The sequence below is a fragment of the Pollachius pollachius genome, assembly GCF_949987615.1.
Source record: "Pollachius pollachius genome assembly, chromosome: 14".
NCBI classification, from domain to species: Eukaryota; Metazoa; Chordata; class Actinopteri; order Gadiformes; family Gadidae; genus Pollachius; species Pollachius pollachius.
In genome coordinates, this window is record NC_136947.1 from 14,969,950 (window position 1) to 14,987,149 (window position 17,200).

General features: G+C 45.3%; 1 protein-coding gene across 1 annotated transcript in view; it reads right to left on the bottom strand.

Annotated features, from left to right (window-relative positions):
- The window catches only part of LOC307085853 (dual specificity protein phosphatase 18), a gene marked incomplete at both ends in the record, with an annotated part of 1,780 nt that extends 166 nt beyond the window's left edge, over positions 1-1,614 (bottom strand). Inside the window, 2 exons of the mRNA XM_079750742.1 lie at positions 1-492; positions 1,532-1,614. The exon at positions 1-492 is cut by the window's left edge and continues 166 nt beyond it. Coding sequence (XP_079606868.1) covers positions 1-492; positions 1,532-1,614 — 575 coding nt within the window. The remainder of the gene's footprint in view (positions 493-1,531) is intronic.
- Between the last annotated feature and the right edge of the window lie 15,586 nt (positions 1,615-17,200).

Sequence of the window (17,200 nt, forward strand, 5' to 3'; positions counted from 1 at the left end):
GGGTTGGCCGGCGGCGGCGGCGGAGCCCTGTCGTCCAGCGGGGCCAGCACCCTCACCGTGTTCTCCCCGTACAGCCGGCGCTCGTAGCGCAGCAGCTGCTCCCAGAAGCCCGCGTTGAGGCGCACGCACGGCCGGCTCTCGCGCACCCAGGCGTGCGCCCGCCGCAGCGTGGCGCCGCGGTAACGCATCAGGTAGGCCATGACCAGCGCCGGCGAGCGGCTCATGCCCGCCACACAGTGCACCAGCGTGCCGCCCGTTTTGTTGCCGTGGATACGCTCGGCCACCCGCTCAAAGTGGTCGGCCAGCCGGGCGGTGGGCAGGTCGCAGACGGCCACGCGGACGCACTCCACGCCCGGGTAGGCGGCGCAAGGGTGCGTGACGGTGGCGTTGACGATGAGCGTGATGCACTTGCGGCGGAGCAGCGGCTGGTTCAGGGATCCGTCGGCGCCGCTCAGGAACAGCGTGGGGGTGATCTCCGAGAGAGACATCGCGCTGGGGGGCGGGGACACATACGTTTAGACTCATGTTTAAGCTGCTTTCACCACGCCGCGCGGCAACTCGCCGCCTCCATTCATTTCAATGAGGGAAGGGCGGCAGAGGGGAGGCGGTTATAAAAGCGGCTGAAAACCAGGAAGCGGTTGCCGCCCACGTGAACGCGCACAGATTTTGCCCTACCGCTCCGCTTTCCCTGTGTTGAAACTTTCGGCGGCAGCAGCAGCCGCTTTTGAAAACGCCTGGCCCTTCACACCGCCGCGCTGAACCCTCCGGCAGCGAGGCGGTTACAAGGGCGGTGGGGCTTCTTTTTGTGCTGCTCCTTGGGGTTAAACTACCAAAGGTCAAGGTTCAGGGAAAAATGACAGACGGAACATTTCTGGTGCTCTATGAGGGCAATCCCCCTGCCTTACACCTGACTCGCTCTTCATCCCAGGAAAAAAAACAATAAACTAGACTTAACAACATTCAAGACCTACATCGACATGCATGCCCAAAACGGCCGTTAACCCCTGCTAAGTGACATCATCCCGTCCCGGGACACGACTTGACCAGCCTCTCGGTGGGTCTCTGTTGGTCTCTAATGGCCCCAGGAGGGCCAGCCCGGAGCTCCACAGAGGAAAACAAAGAGGCCTCCGAGAGGGGAAGGCCTCTGACTGGACCGGCCCCTCTTACGGAGGGACAGAGCCGGCACATTTAAACAGGGAGCTCTGTCCACACGGGCTCCTAACCTTTCAGTTTCAGACCGAGAAATGGGAGGTTGGGGATACAGAGAAAAAGGAGACACTCAACCAGTCGGAAAAACAAGCATATTGTTTTTGATGAAATGAGAGCCTGTAGTAAAAAAAACTATATGGACTGACTATTGGACGTGGGTCCCATGTACGCAAAGATACCCATGTGTGTGTTTTTATGTGCCTTTATGTGTGTGCTTGCGTGCGTGTGTTTGTGTGTCTATGTGTGTGTCTGTGTGTGTGTGTGTGTGTGTGTGTGTGTGTGTGTGTGTGTGTGTGTGTGTGTGTGTGTGTGTGTGTGTTACCTTGTCAGTAAAGTCCTCAGCGAGTCCACCCGGGTGTAAGTGAATGAAAGTCTCGAGACCAGTAGCCTCAACCCCCTACCCATTCCCAAACATGGCTGTCCGGGTCTTGCTGCCAACCCATCACAAGCCAGGTTAAATTTAGCGGCAGAGCACAGCAGCTGGGCTTCAGTCGGTAATATAGTATAGGGTTTCTGTGGTCCTTGCACACCAGATGACACGTGATTGTGCACCCTCTAGTGGTGAAAGCTAGCATAAACACAAGTCGTGCTAGCCTCCTGAGACAGAACTGCTCTCACAAGCTCACATTGTGTTCTGCAGAACCAATCAGAAGCAAGGAGGTTTGGATACAGCACCCCCATGTCCACTGACCTCTGGTCCACAATTCTGTCTTCCTCTGTCTTCATCTGTCTGTCTGTTATTTTATATTCTGCTGTAGAGGCTGGTTGCTGAATATCTGACCGTTTCCCCCTTATTGTGAATGGAAGGACTGCTTTAGTAAGAAGCAATCAGTGGACTTTCATCTTCGATGATGATTTGCAACAATAAGAATATTGATCATTAATGCTCCACGTACAAGTGCACACACACACACACACACACACACACACACACACACACACACACACACACACACACACACACACACCTGATAGTGATATCAGCTACTCCATTTACAGTTGCTCTAGTTCATATTTCAGCAGTTTTAAAGGAAGGCAGAAAAGAAGAACAGAATGGAGCAAGATTTTGAAACTTAACAACCATGGCTATGTAACCCTTCTTACAATTATACTCAAGCTTTAGCTCTCGAATAGCTTCTACAGCACTATAGATTTACAACCTGTATATTAGTGATGGTGATTCATATTTGTAAACCAATTCCCAAAAAGTGACAAGGAATGTGTAGCTTGTCTTGAGTATGAAGGTTGTTGTTTTGTGTGCCGTTGCATCCAGACAGGGATATCCAATTCCGGGACAATGCAAAGTAGATATTTGCGTTTTTCTTTTTGCATCTTTCACGGTGTGACATCCTGTCTCTGAGGTGTCTGAGCAGAGGATCATCGTCAAGGTCAGTCTCAAACAGTGGAGAAGATCCAAGTTTTGTTGATTGCCATTGCAAAGAATAGATAGATAGATACATGGATATATTACCCCCCTTTGTTGCAGCAGATCAGTGGGCCATAGGCTCAATCACCTTTGTGTTACCTCATTTGCGATAGGTAGGGACATTTATTCACATTCAAATCTTCAATATTGCCACTGTAAAAGGTGCAGTGTGTAGAATTTAGGCACAATTACAAGTGAAGTTGCTTTATATGTATACTTAATATTTACACTTAACCTGGGTAATTTCGCCAGAACATTAGAAAGTACTTGGCTACACGCATGTTCATTAACATTTATTCCATAATTTCCGATTCCCTGGGAAATGGCGTAACAGACCATCTGACTTAGCGAACGAATCAAACGAACGAATCAAACGAACAAATCAAACAAACGAATCGTGATAGTGAACGGAACTGAAAGAACTGATTCCCGGAAAATAATCGTTTTGCCCATCCCTAGTGTGTGTGTGTCTTTAAGAGAATAGCTAGCGTGATTAAAAGCGCGTGATTAAAAGTAGCTCAATAGAGTGGGAAAACCGCCCAATCTGGCAACACTTCCTGAACGTCCTTCAAAAGTAGCCCAATCCGGCGGGAAACACCGCCCAATCTGGCAACACTGCTGAACGTCCTCACGCTCCAGCGTAAATCAATGAGACCAACTAAAAAACGAAGCCTGTATGAAATTAAAACTGTGATTCTGAAGAAAGTATAAATTATATTGAAATTCCGTTTTTTTTTTTTGGATATGATTGAATCTACAAGCGTGTAGATTTGTTAAATGGTTTGAACGAAGGTAAACGGTTGAAAAATTATTGAGTTACGATGTCTTAAGGAGTAGGAGATTCAGAATGGGCAGACGTCTTCAATGAAAACAGCTGAAAACGAAGCCGGTATGCCATTCTCCCATTGGCTCCAATGTTAAAAAAGCTAGTATTTTAAAAGTAGAATATCTTAAAAAGTATAAAAAAATTAACAAATCTGAAAAGAAGCACGCGATTCCAAGCTATTCTGAACATTTTAAAATTTGAATGGAGTCCCTGGGGGGGCGCCAGAGAGCCTGGGGGGGGGGGGGGGGGCGTGAAGCCTCTGACGGCTAGAAGCAAATTGACATCCGAGGTGCCTGACTTTATAACAGCTCATCCGAGCTTGAAAGAACTATTTTAGATCTCACGGGCCCCGCGATTGAAAATAGACCTGTTGCTAACTCACGCCCCCTGTCGTTACCATGACGAACTCGGACAAACAAACTAGACTCGATAACAAAACATATGGAAAAATGTCAGCTGACAGTATATCAAAGCCGGTTTCGGAGAGGTTTTGGGCGAAAAATGATTTAATTTCTTCCAGGATCAATCGAAAGGGACTACATCACGCTATGGAGGGATACTCAAAACTTAAAAAAATACATACAGAAGCTAACAAGCTTAAATTCAGTTGGTATTCTGTTATGCCGCACAATAGCCGCGTTTACATGACACTTCTCAGATTAGATTTCTAATTGGAATAGATCTATTCCTATCATGCGATCCGAATGTGCTGTATATATCGCATTTACAAAAGTGGTAAGCGTACGTTCGGATGTCTCTCACACACTCCTGACACATCTAGACCTGCGGCAATATTTTTATGTATTTGATTTTAATGAAAGCCCAGCAGGAGAGCTTTTCTCTGCCTGCTCTTTCAATTAAGAAGGAGGACAGCACAGCTACGTCAGTTTCTCGTCCGGTCTTTATATCTACCCCATCCTCCGCCGCAAACAATACTGCCGCAAACAGTGCTGTTATGTAAAGCCAAGTTCAGACCAAAGATTCGCCTTGCAACGACTTTCAACTCGCAACTCCTTGCGACTCCTCGCAACGAGACGAGCTGCGACGTCAGCTGGTTTCTCTAGCAACTGTGAACGCTCTGGTACAGCTGAGAGCCACAACAGCATCAGCATCACACTAAAAAGTAGCCTAACTTAGGTTTGTGATTAGGTTGCTTAAGCTAGCACCCCAATTTACCCTCCCGGAACCTACACACATTGGCGGTTTATTGGGTTTCATTCTGTTGTAAATGCGACGGCTCCGCGGTTCCGGGGGGAGGGCTTGGCTAGAGGTGTTGCTGCGCTGTCTCCACAGAGACAACGCAGCGCAGCGATATCATCACGAGCAGTTCTAACTGGAGAGAAAGTGAAACCGCGAGCTGCTGCATTAAACAACGTCTTTGTTTAATGCAGTCGCATTAAACAAAGACGTTGAAAGATGGTGCGATCTACGAGAGAGACGCAGAGGAACTGTCCTTAGGAGGCTTTTGTCAGTGTGTTCAGCAAAATAAAGAATAGGTTGGCGCTTTTGCACTTGTAAATAGTTAATTGCGTTTGTAGCCTACAATCAGACTTGAACTCATTCTTGCATGCGGGTGTCTTCATTCATGAAAAAATAAAAACATTCGGGAGTATGCAAATTATTCTAAAGAGGTCTAGACTCCGTAAGCAACCTAGCTAGGGTGGCCCCGCCCATTCTGCCGGCAATTTGAGTTCGCCCTGCAGAAGGGTCTGGAGCAAGCCCCAACCACAGCGAGTTCTGCCAGCATCCAATGCGGAAGTGACAATATTGCAGTAGCACCGGGTGGCCACTACGAGGTGGTACCAAAAGTGAGCAATTCTTCGTTGACTCACTTGTTAAACAGGCCGTTTTTTATTCTTATTACAGCCTGGTCCAAAAAACAATTCTAGTTAGTGTGTTTAGTTAATATCTCCATGACAACACTGAGGGGGGTGGTCGTTTTTTTTTTAGCAGGCTAGTTTTTATTTTATTTTATTGGAGGTTAATATTTATGAATAATTAGGGGCGCAACCTCTGGAGTGACAGCTAGCCGCTGACTCTCACCTCGTCTCGGAGGCTAGTTTTCAGGATTAGCATGCTATCTCCGTCATCTTGACCTCGACTGCGTTCATTCCTATTGTTCATTTCGGTGGCAAGATGCCTTGCTCTGCGGTCAACTGTACCAACCGATCGTTTAAAAAATAATGAGCTACAAGCTAATTCGGTGTACGTCACCTAGAGGGGCGTATCTCCCTCCCCCCGACGTCACATCAATGCCCTTTTTTTGGTTAGAGGAAATGAGGCGGAGCCAAACTATGACAAGATGGCGACGCTCATAAGCCAAGAGAATTGGATGCAGTTGGAATAACTGAGGTCTGCCCGGATGCTACATCCATTTTATATACTATATCTATGGTCTGGAGAAGAGCAATACATTTCTTTCTGCTTCCGATACGTTTTTGCGGGAGCCAATCACCAACTGGCTTTTCCCCTTGGCGCGCTATTGGCTGATATAACACAATGACGACAGGGAAGCGACGGCAAGCAGCCAATCACGTACAGGGTCAGTTGATCTAGGCCCGTTGATCACGCCTCTTGGGCTGAAGAAAATGACGGCAGCTTCCCCAGACCAACGTGCAATGTACGATTGAGCTTGGTCTGGCAATAGCCAGACTAATTCAGTGCACTTGTCGCCATCAAAACAAAAGCGCACAACAGACTGGAGGTGCACAACGACTTTAGACGGCTGTCACTCATATTACACCTGACCTTCCATTCCAGATACTGACTGGAAATCCTATTTCCTAATCATTAGGAGATAGGATTTCCAGTCAGTATTTCTGTGTGTTGACTAAGGTTCAATTGTCAGCAACCATTACGTCATTTGGTTGGATCTTATGAGTTTCCTTTTTTATTTCAATATTTAAATCTGTTTAATTAGACTCTTTAAAATAACACTCAAATAATTTGAGTGTTATTTGGTTTTCTTGATCTTTCTTCAGAGGCGTGCTCTTGTATCCAAATCATCATTTGAATCTGTCAGAAGGCACAGCAGATTTTCATATATGTGTTTGCTTTTGAGGAATCATTGGAACCAGTAATGACACAACTTCATTTATATATATATATATATATAGCACTTATTGATGTATTATTATTCAGGTCCACATTCATTGCCGTTCCTTCCTGCAATTGTTATCCACCATTCCACTGATTAGACATTCTTTATATATCTACATATATGTTTTGATCTCATTTGAGAGTTGCTTGTTTTAAATAAATTTATATTGTTTGTTCATCATGACATCGCATCAATCATGACATTTGAATCCGTCAGAAGGCACGTATATTTTTGTCTTTATTTATTTTTGATAGGATTCATAGGAAGCAGTTGTGATAATATTTATATTATTTTTAGTATGAATATATATGTTTTCTTTTTACATATTTGGTAAAAAGTTGGTTTTAAAATGCAAGTCAAGAAAAGGTCTGGAAAATAAACAAATGTGTCATAATGCCACATATATCCTCTCTAGGCCTATGGTCATGTGATCTCTTTCCCCCTCCCTCTCTCATCTTATCTGGAAGCCTTTACCAGAGGAGGTCAGATGTGTTGCGAAGTCATGGAGAACACATGCAGCCGCTACCTGTTCCTCTTCCTTCTCTCTCTCTCCACCAGCCCATCACTGCCTGTCAAGGCCTCCAGAGAACGCCTCAGATCGGTCAGCGTTTCTTCATCTGAGATTTCTTTAAAGCTGCTTGCTTACGGCACATCAGACCCTGGCAGTAAATGCAAAAACTTAGCCATCGCGAGGAATGTGCATGATCTATTATGGCTTTCAGACATATGTAGTGACGAGGAAAGAGATGATCATTGCTGGGTCGGACTCAGAGAGGCAGGGAAGAATGTTTGGAAGTGGTTGGACAGTGATAAGATTACCACGCTGCCTGTCTTGCCCTGGGGCAAAAGGGACTCTGATGTTCTCGGCTGCGGTACAATACAGGGCAACAAGCTGCACGGCTCCAAGTGTGACAAATTGTTAAAAGCTCTTTGTCAGTGTAACAACCTTTGGTTGGTGAGGGAGGAGAAGACGTGGGAGGAGGCTCTCCAACATTGCAGGGCTCCTCCACATAATGCAGATCTCCTCAGTTTCCACGACAAAGAAGAACTATCCTTCACCCAGGAAGAGTTGGCCTGGACCCAGGTGGAGGAGGTGTGGATTAGCCTGCGCTGGCTTGTGAGACGCTGGCTGTGGATGGACCGGGCTGCCAGTGGCAATATTTCCTTGCCCAAGTGTCCCGCCAACGGGACCCACTGTGGGACTCTGTCTGAGAAAGGCCTGCATGCAAGAAACTGTATGGAGAAGAGAATATTCTTCTGTCTGAGAGAGGCTCGAGTAACTAAGATTAAGACTACTTAGCTCCTTTAAGGCTTCAACAGAATAGCTGAAAATGTTGAAAGGTTTTGTGGTCATAGATTGTAGCTCAAACTTAAACATCCTCAAGGCTAAGCTAGAAGGTCATCAGTACAAATTGAGTCATTGTGTTTAAATGTTGTGTGCAACCGTTTAAACAAGATTATAGTAAAAGTAAAAATACTTTATCACGTATGTATTGGATTTATTGTAATGATAATGATTATAGTCAAAGTAGAAATACTTATTCACACATGTCTAGGATATATTGCAAAGATAATACGATAATAGTCAAAGTAAAAATACTATTTCACATGTATAGTGATTCAACAATATAGCTGAAAATTGTAAAAGGTTTTGTTCTCATAGATTGTAGCCCCGCCTTAAACATCCTCAAGGCTAAGCTAGTAGGTACTCAAAACAAATTGAGTCATTGTCTGTAAATGTTGTCTGCAACCGTTTAAAAGAGATAATAGAGATTGAGTAAAAAACAATTTCACTTAGATGTATAAGATCTATTTTGAAAGATAATGAGATATAGTCAAAGTTTTAATACAAATTCACATATATGTATAGGATCTGTTATAATAGTCAAAGTTTTATATAATAAGAAAAATAATAAGATACCAGTTTCATTCTCTTCGACGACACCTTTGTTGAGAAGCAGTAAACGTTCCCACAGATCCCAATAATGCAAATGCAAGGGCATTCATCAGTGGTTGTAGAGAGCAACAGGTTGGTTCTGGAAGTGGAAATCCCATTCATATTCTGCATATAGAGGTTCTAGTTATTATCCATAATGTCGTAATCATCCAAAGTATACTTACAACGAGCCGTTACATTGTAAAACAATGATATATTCACATATATGTATAGGATCTGTTATAATAGTCAAAGTTTTATTCAAAGTCAAAATACAAATTCACAAATATGTGTAGGATCTATTATAGAAGATAATGAGATTTTAGTCAAAGTAAAAATACTAATTCACATGCATGTATAGGGTCTATGTAAAGATACTAAATAAAAAATGGTTTTACCATCTATAACTGTTGTAAGCGGCCATTCTTTATTTTTATTCCTATGATATTAAATGTGTAACGTTTGCATATAAGCTTATAAGCTTGCATATCTTGATGGTCTCATGAGAGATCAATCATACATCCATGGGGCCAACTAGAAATCTAGGAATTTGCCCCGACCGCCAAAGGTTCTGTAGGAAAGATTTGTAATATGTTATAAATGACGTAGCCATCCGTCAGCATTGAATGAGTTGAGACAATAAACCCTTTTTTAAGTTGACTGCGCCTGCTGCTGGGTGAGCTCATTTAGATTTTAGATCGTTCCAGGTCTCATTTCATCAGGGCCTCTCTTCTCTGATTGGTTCAGGGAATCCATCTTGACTGTTAATCACCGATACGCCGATGCAATAATACACTCAAAGGAAGCAGACTGTTTGATTGGTCAGTATGTTTTGATTGGTCAGTCTTGAAATCAGAATTAGAGATTATTTATGTTATTAAATAACTATTTAATATCTAAAATATTGATATAAAAGCAATATATTGCTTAAAGTTAACCTAAGCAATAACTTTCCACACTTCTAAAATAAAATAATGCATTTATCTATGATGAAAAATAATAAGATACCAGTTTCATTCTCTTCGACGACACCTTTGTTGAGAAGCAGTAAACGTTCCCACAGATCCCAATAATGCAAATGCAAGGGCATTCATCAGTGGTTGTAGAGAGCAACAGGTTGGTTCTGGAAGTGGAAATCCCATTCATATTCTGCATATAGAGGTTCTAGTTATTATCCATAATGTCGTAATCATCCAAAGTATACTTACAACGAGCCGTTACATTGTAAAACAATGATATATACTCCCTACGAAGACGCCACAGGTTGAAGACGTAATCCTTTAGTTTTTAGAAGAAAGAAATATATAGTTTTATATAGAATATATGACAAAAATATAATTATATGATATAGCACTAGCAGTGCTATTTAGTCATTTGGATGGTATAAAGGCTAGGAATACATAATGTAGAATGAATACATGACTGGAATGCAAAACTAAATTCACATGTATTAAAAACGAGTAATGTCCTTACCTTATATAATCATCCACCATGTTTTAGCAACCACACTCCTTGGGAACCGGTAAAACCAGCATTGATGGACGCGCGAGAGGTGATTGCATCAGGAACTAAGGAACGTACCATGTCGATGACAACACTATAGGAAATGTGACCATATGAAAAATAACTATGGATCTATGAGACATCATAGATCCGACATCATCATAGACGGTAAGACCGTGACCAAATGAGTTGAAGGATGCCATTCAGCTACCTGTTACGAGACCCTTATATCATAAATGTCACATGTGACTGATTAGAGGCAGGTCCCGCTGCATAAAGCGGAAGCAAGGACATGGCTCTTCCTCCTTGCCTGGAACGCTTTGGTTTCGTTCCGAGCGACAAAGGAGGGTGATGGTCATCGTTCGTTCTCATTGATCCATAGTTACGGTGATAACTTAGGATCTATTTTGACCTTTCTCTGACTGTCACCACGATCTTACAACAGATGACTAGTACCAAAAGTGTCACAAGGAACAGAGGATCCCTCTTCACTGGGCCGTTTTGGCAGCCTTCATGAGAACAGTGGCTCCAACTGTCGTGGATGTCACATTGACTGTATAAAACCTGTCGAAAGTACATGGAGTACTCCAGGATGCTGCGGCACAAATGTCACCAAAAGCAACCCCTTTCAATGCTGCCCATGAAGTGGCCATACTACGTGTGGAGTGAGCCACCAGGCCCTCAGGGACTGGGAAACTTGCTCAGAGTAAGCCTGGGCAATAGTGTCCACTAGCCAATGGGACAAGCTTTGTTTCGAGACTGGTGACCCAACTGCTTAGCTCCATAGCATACAAAGAGCCGAGTGTGAGCACATCTCAGCTGCTGTGTTCTATCAACATAGGCCCTCAAAGCCCTAACTCGGCATAGTGTATGAAGAGCCACCCCTGTTTGACAGGCTGGCTCAGGGTGAAATGCCTCCAGCTCAATAGCACTGTTAATTAACTGGTTTAGCACTTTGGGGCGGAAGAACGGTTTCTGCCAAACCGACACTGCTGTATTTTTAGGTTTCAACCTCATGCACTCAGTACTCACAGAGAGTGCGTGCAGCTCACTCACCCTCTTGGTAGAGCACAAGGTCAATAAAAACACTGTCTACTGTGTTAAAAAACCTCAACACCGAAGGAAGGTCCCAAGATGGGGCCCTGAAACATCTGCCTGGCCGCAGACGGTTTGCACCCTTTAAAAACTGTGACACCATAGGGTGTTTTCCCATAGACAGGCCCCCTACTAGATCATGAATGCAGAGATAGCGGCTGCATAGACCCTTAGGGTGCTGGCTGCCCTTCTAGTGTCCAAGAGTGACTGGAGGAAACGGAGTACCACCGCCACTGGGCAAGTCTTTTGGTCAAAACCCAAGTCTTGACACTATGAAGAGAACAACCCCTATCTCTGCTGGTAGTTTGCCTGAGTGGAGGGTGCCCTAGCATTACTTATGGTGTCCAGAACAGAGGTATTGGAAGGAAGGCGTATAATATTCCTTCCGGCCACTTGTGAGACAGTGCATCTTGCCCCAGCGGGCCGCACGGATAACTCAGGGAGAACCACATTTGGCAGTGAGTCATCTCCCTCGACACAAAGGGATCCACCTCGGCTACCCCAAAGCTTGCCCACAAACTTGCGACCACCTCTGTATGCAGGCTTCACTCTCCCAGAGGAGGCCCAGACCTGGAGAGGAGTTCCGCTGCCTAGTTCAACGCACCAGGAATATAAACTGCCCTTAGTGAGGCCAGGCATGGGAATGCCAAAGAGAGGAGTCCCTGGGCGGCCTTGAGACAACACCGAGATCTTGTGCCCCCCTTGGGATTGACGTGATAGACGGTCGGACAGTTGTCTGTCCATACTAGAACATGCATGCCCTGTATAAAGGGAAGAAGTGCTCTCAGGCCAAGTTGTTTCGCTCTCTGCTCCAGGACATTGATGTGTTCTTTGTCCCACAAGTGTTCCAAAAGGCCTCTCACAGTTCGACCTTCCCAGACTGCTCCCCAGCTTGTCTGGGAGGCATCTGTGGACACTAGCATCCACCTGGAAGATACCCTGCCCAGGGGAACTCCCTGTGTGAACAAGCTGACGTCCCGCCAGGGTAGCAAGGCTTGCAAGCATGACTGGGTCACCCCGAGATTTCTGTGCCTGTGCCTCCATGGGTGATGGTTGAAAGCATTCAGCCAACACTGCAAGGGTCGGGCCCTGAGAAGGCCCAGGTGGAACCATTACTGCAGCAGATATTAACCCCAGCATCCTCTGAAAGTAAAATAGTTCTATACGCCTGCCCTGGCGAAAAGCGCTAAGGACTGCCTGGATCACGACTACTCTCTGAGGGGTGAAGGACGCCGTCATTGTGAGAGAGTGTAGGCAGAGTCCAAAAAAGGATTTTTCCTGCCTTGGATTCAGGTCACTCTTTTTCAAGTTGACCGGGAAGCCGAGAGACTGAATGTGGGACAGTATCGACTCCGTATCCTTTACGACTTGCTGGCGGGATGGTATACATAATAGTCAAGGTAGGGCATAATCCTTAAACCACCCTTGTCCCGGGAGACGCCAAATGAAAGGACCTGAAATTGATAGGCTTGTCCCTGAAAGGCAAAACGGCTGATGTTCCCGACAAATTGGGAGGTGGAAGTATGCATCTTTTAAGTCGATCGTAGTGAACCACTCACCCGGCTCTATTGACTCTAGGATGTGCCTTGTCTGGAGCTTCATGAAGGTCAGGATTTTCAAGTGATCGTTCAAGCGGCGCAGGTATAAAATGGGGCGTAGCCCACCCTCCTTTTTGGGGACTAGGAAATATATTGAATAAAAGCCAGCTTGCTGTTCGCTGTCACTCACCTTTGATATGGCGTCTTTCTATCACAGTGTTGCCACTTCTTCTGCTAAAATGTTTGCCTGGACTGAGTCCACTACATGGTCGGATGCAACCCAAAAAGGGTGGAGGCCGCTGCCAAAACTGGAGTCTGTATTATTTCCAACACCCAAGGGTCTAAAGTCTCCCTCTCCTAACTGTCCAGGTGTAGCTGAGAGTGAACGTCTGTGGCTGCCCCACAAGTCCTATTTACAGCCCCCTCGGATCCTTTGAGCCCTGATGGGGCGCCCACGTTGGGCCACCCTTGTTGCCACTAACCGGGGTAGATGTTCCCCTTGATAATGCACAGGCCGGGCAGGATTTTTCCTGCTGAGATCAAGTCTGGGCCAGCCAGATATGCCTACGAGCTTGAGTTGCTGACGACATGGCCGAGCCTACGTCACGAGTCATCTGGGCAAGGGCAGACAAGGCCACATCCATAAGGTTCTTGGTGTCCTGGTCATCTGTACCAGCAGTCTTTCTTACAGCAGCTAAAAGAAAAGCAAAGGCATTTCCGGACCGAGCAGCACGTGTGGACGCATTAAAGGCCTTACAAGCAAGGCGATCACACTCCCTCCGAGGTCAGTGCGGGTCCGCTGTCATCCTTGACGGTCCAAGGGAAGTCAGAGCAGCCATCTCCCTTTCTACAGGCGGCATATCCCCCAACCCAGTCTCTGGTTGGTATGATGCCCTAGCGAGTTTTCTGCAACCTGCGTGCAAGGAGAGAGACAGTTGGATGGGGCTGTGTCATACCGGCCCAAACTCCATCAGCTGGGCCAACACCCCCCATCGGGATTGTGAGCCCTAAAATTTCCGCAGATTCCCCCACCAGATCCCCTCACTGGCATCCTCTGTGCCATCACCTCCAGAAGTTGAAACCCCTGGGCAGGAGGAAGCATCGCTGCGCATGTTGTCAGGCTTCCCCTGGTATTGCTCACCCCCCAGAAGGGAGCCCTGCGCATAGAGCGAAATGGCGTCAGCATGCCTTGAATGTTGCTCCTGGAAAGCTGGCAGGTGCCCAGGTGAGGTCCCCGCTGAACAGTCGGTCTCGGACCATTGAGGGTGAGTCGCTAAGTTGGTTACCCTGTAGGTCAAGTCACGAATGGCCGCCAGAAGCTGGGTGTGCATGCCCTCCTCCCCTACCTAATCCCTAAAGAAATAACTTGGAGGATGTGTGGAGGAGCAGGAAGCCACTGAAGTCCTCCTCTTGTGTTTATGGGAAGGCTCAGGGCCGGCGCTTGGCATAGGCGACCTAGGCGAATGCCTAGGGCGGTAAATGCGTTGGGGGCACCCTCTGGTGGCGCCCTTAATTTATTAAAATATACGAAACAAGCGAAATGAAACCAAACATGTTCCCAAATGGAACGGAGAAGGGAGGGGGCAGGGGATTAATTGTTAGGGCGCACTGAAACCCTCACCATAGTATGCAGGACAATGCAATAAGCCATCGTTCCTATATCAGATTCAGATATGGCGAGTGGTGTTGCACCAGTGGTTAACAGTGTTGAGTTTCTGTTAAAAAAAACATTTGAGAGGTTAAAATTGGAAGAGAAGTTGGAAATCAAACAACTGGGCCCAGACAGACCAGACATAAAAATTATCCAACAAACGAAGGATAGGGGGAAAACTTACAACATAACTTAACAATATAATGAAAAGAAACAATGGCTATGTGGTTGCTCAAAGAGAAACGATGTGTTTTGTTTCCCATGTCTTTTTCAAGCAAGTGGGCACAGGACAATGGGATATATGGACCACGGATGTGAGTGATGTGAAGTATATATATATATATATATATATATATATATATATATATATATATATATATATATATATACACGGTGGGGCAAAAAAGTATTTAGTCAGCCTCCAATTGTGCAAGTTCTCCCACTTAAAAAGATGAGAGAGGCCTGTAATTTTCATCATAGGTATACCTCAGCTATGAGAGACAAAACGAAAAAAAAAAATCTAGAAAATCACATTGTCTGATTTTTAAAGAATTTATTTGCAAATTATGGTGGAAAATAAGTATTTGGTCAATAACAAAAGGTCATCTCAATACTTTGTTACATGCCCTTTGTTGGCAATGACAGAGGTCAAACGTTTTCTGTAAGTCTTTACAAGGTTTTCACACACTGCTGCTGGTATTTTGGCCCATTCCTCCATGCAGATCTCCTCTAGAGCAGTGATGTTTTTGGGCCACACAGACTTTCAACTCCCTCCAAAGATTTTCTATGGGGTTGAGATCTGGAGACTGGCTAGGCCACTCCAGGACCTTGAAATGCTTCTTATGAAGCCACTCCTTCGTTGCCCGGGCGGTGTGTTTGGGGTCATTGTCATGCTGAAAGACCCAGCCACGTTTCATCTTCAGTGCCCTTGCTGATGGAAGGAGGTTTTCACTCAAAATCTCACGATACATGGCCCCATTCATTCTTTCCGTCATACGGATCAGACATCCTGGTCCCTTGGCAGAAAAACAGCCCCAAAGCATGATGTTTCCACCCCCATGCTTCACTATAGGTATGGTGTTCTTTGGATGCAACTCAGCATTCTTTCTCCTCCAAACACGACGAGTTGGGTTTTTACCAAAAAGTTCTATTTTGGTTTCATCTGACCATATGACATTCTCCCAATCCTCTTCTGGATCATCCAAATGCTCTCTAGCAAACTTCAAACGGGCCCGGACATACACTGGCTTTAGCAGGGGGACACGTCTGGCACTGCAGGATTTGAGTCCCTGGCGGCGTAGTGTGTTAGTGATGGTAGCCTTTGTTACTTTGGTCCCAGCTCTCTGGAGGTCATTCACTAGGTCCCCCCGTGTGGTTCTGGGATTTTTGTTCACCGCTCTTGTGATCATTTTGACCCCACAGGGTGAGATCTTGCGTGGAGCCCCAGATCGAGGGAGATTATCAGTGGTCTTGTATGTATTCCATTTCCTAATAATTGCTCCCACAGTTGATTTCTTCACACCAAGCTGCTTACCTATTGCAGATTCAGACTTCCCAGCCTGGTGCAGGTCTACAATTGTGTTTCTGGTGTCCTTTGACAGCTCTTTGGTCTTGGTCATAGTGGAGTTTGGAGTGTGACTGTTTGAGGTTGTGGGCAGGTGTCTTTTATACTGATAAGGAGTTCAAACAGGTGCCATTAATACAGGTAACAAGTGGAGGACAGAGGAGCCTCTTAAAGAAGAAGTTACAGGTCTGTGACAGCCAGAAATCTTGCTGGTTTGTAGGTGACCAAATACTTATTTTCCACCATAATTTGCAAATAAATTCTTAAAAAAATCAGACAATGTGATTTTCTGGATTTTTTTTTTCATTTTGTCTCTCATAGCTGAGGTTTACCTATGATGAAAATTACAGGCCTCTCTCGTCTTTTTAAGTGGGAGAACTTGCACAATTGGTGGCTGACTAAATACTTTTTTGCCCCACTGTATATACACATATACATATACACACACACACACACACACATATATATATATATATGACCACACCCACAAATTGTGGGTGTGGTCATACGCCAGTAGTTTCTGCCTCACTGAAACTTAGGGTCACCGCACGCTACTGCCACGCACAGTAAAGTGTAAGACACAACAATTATACAGGCTATACCACAACAACCACTCTTTTTCCGGCCTGCTTCGAAAAGCAGCTCACAGAATGAGACAGCTTTAGGCTATATAAAGTGAACAGAGTAGTCCAGTATGCTGCAAACAGCAGCTATCGGAACGAGTAGATGTCGCCAACTGCCACAAGTGAACATGATAACATAACTGTTTATAGGCTAGATGACGTAAGCAGAGAAGTCCAGTCAGCTGTGCCGCATTCTTGAAGAAAGTAGTCCAATCTGGATCGCTTTTAACTCACTTTATTTGTTAAAGTATTTCGGTATGCTAACTATGAAGCAAAAGGAGGGGAATTGTATCGGACACGCGTGTGAGCAACAAACAGCAGACCTTTGTATCTAACTCGCAAGTATGGACTGCCGGATGTTTCTGCTCTCGTTGGCTCCAGGCCCTGCTTTAATACCGAGTAGGCGTGGCCTATGTGACGTTTTAGCTTCGGCTTCCTCACCTGTCTAAAGGTGCTGCCATCTGTGGCTGGAGTAGTTATTGCAGCTTTCAGTCGGGTCCTCCTCCCCTTGTGGCTATGTATAGTAATTACGGCTTATGTCAGGGGTGTCAAATTCAAACTTACTGAGGGCCATGTGGAGGGCTGTGAATAAAATCAGGGGCCAGACAGTTTTTCCATGTGTGTGGGTAATTCTTACCAGCAAAACTGATTAAAAAAGCGAAATAGTATTTATCAAGTGCTGAACAATGTTTTTGTATTGATAACTGCACAATTAAACAAACCCGATTT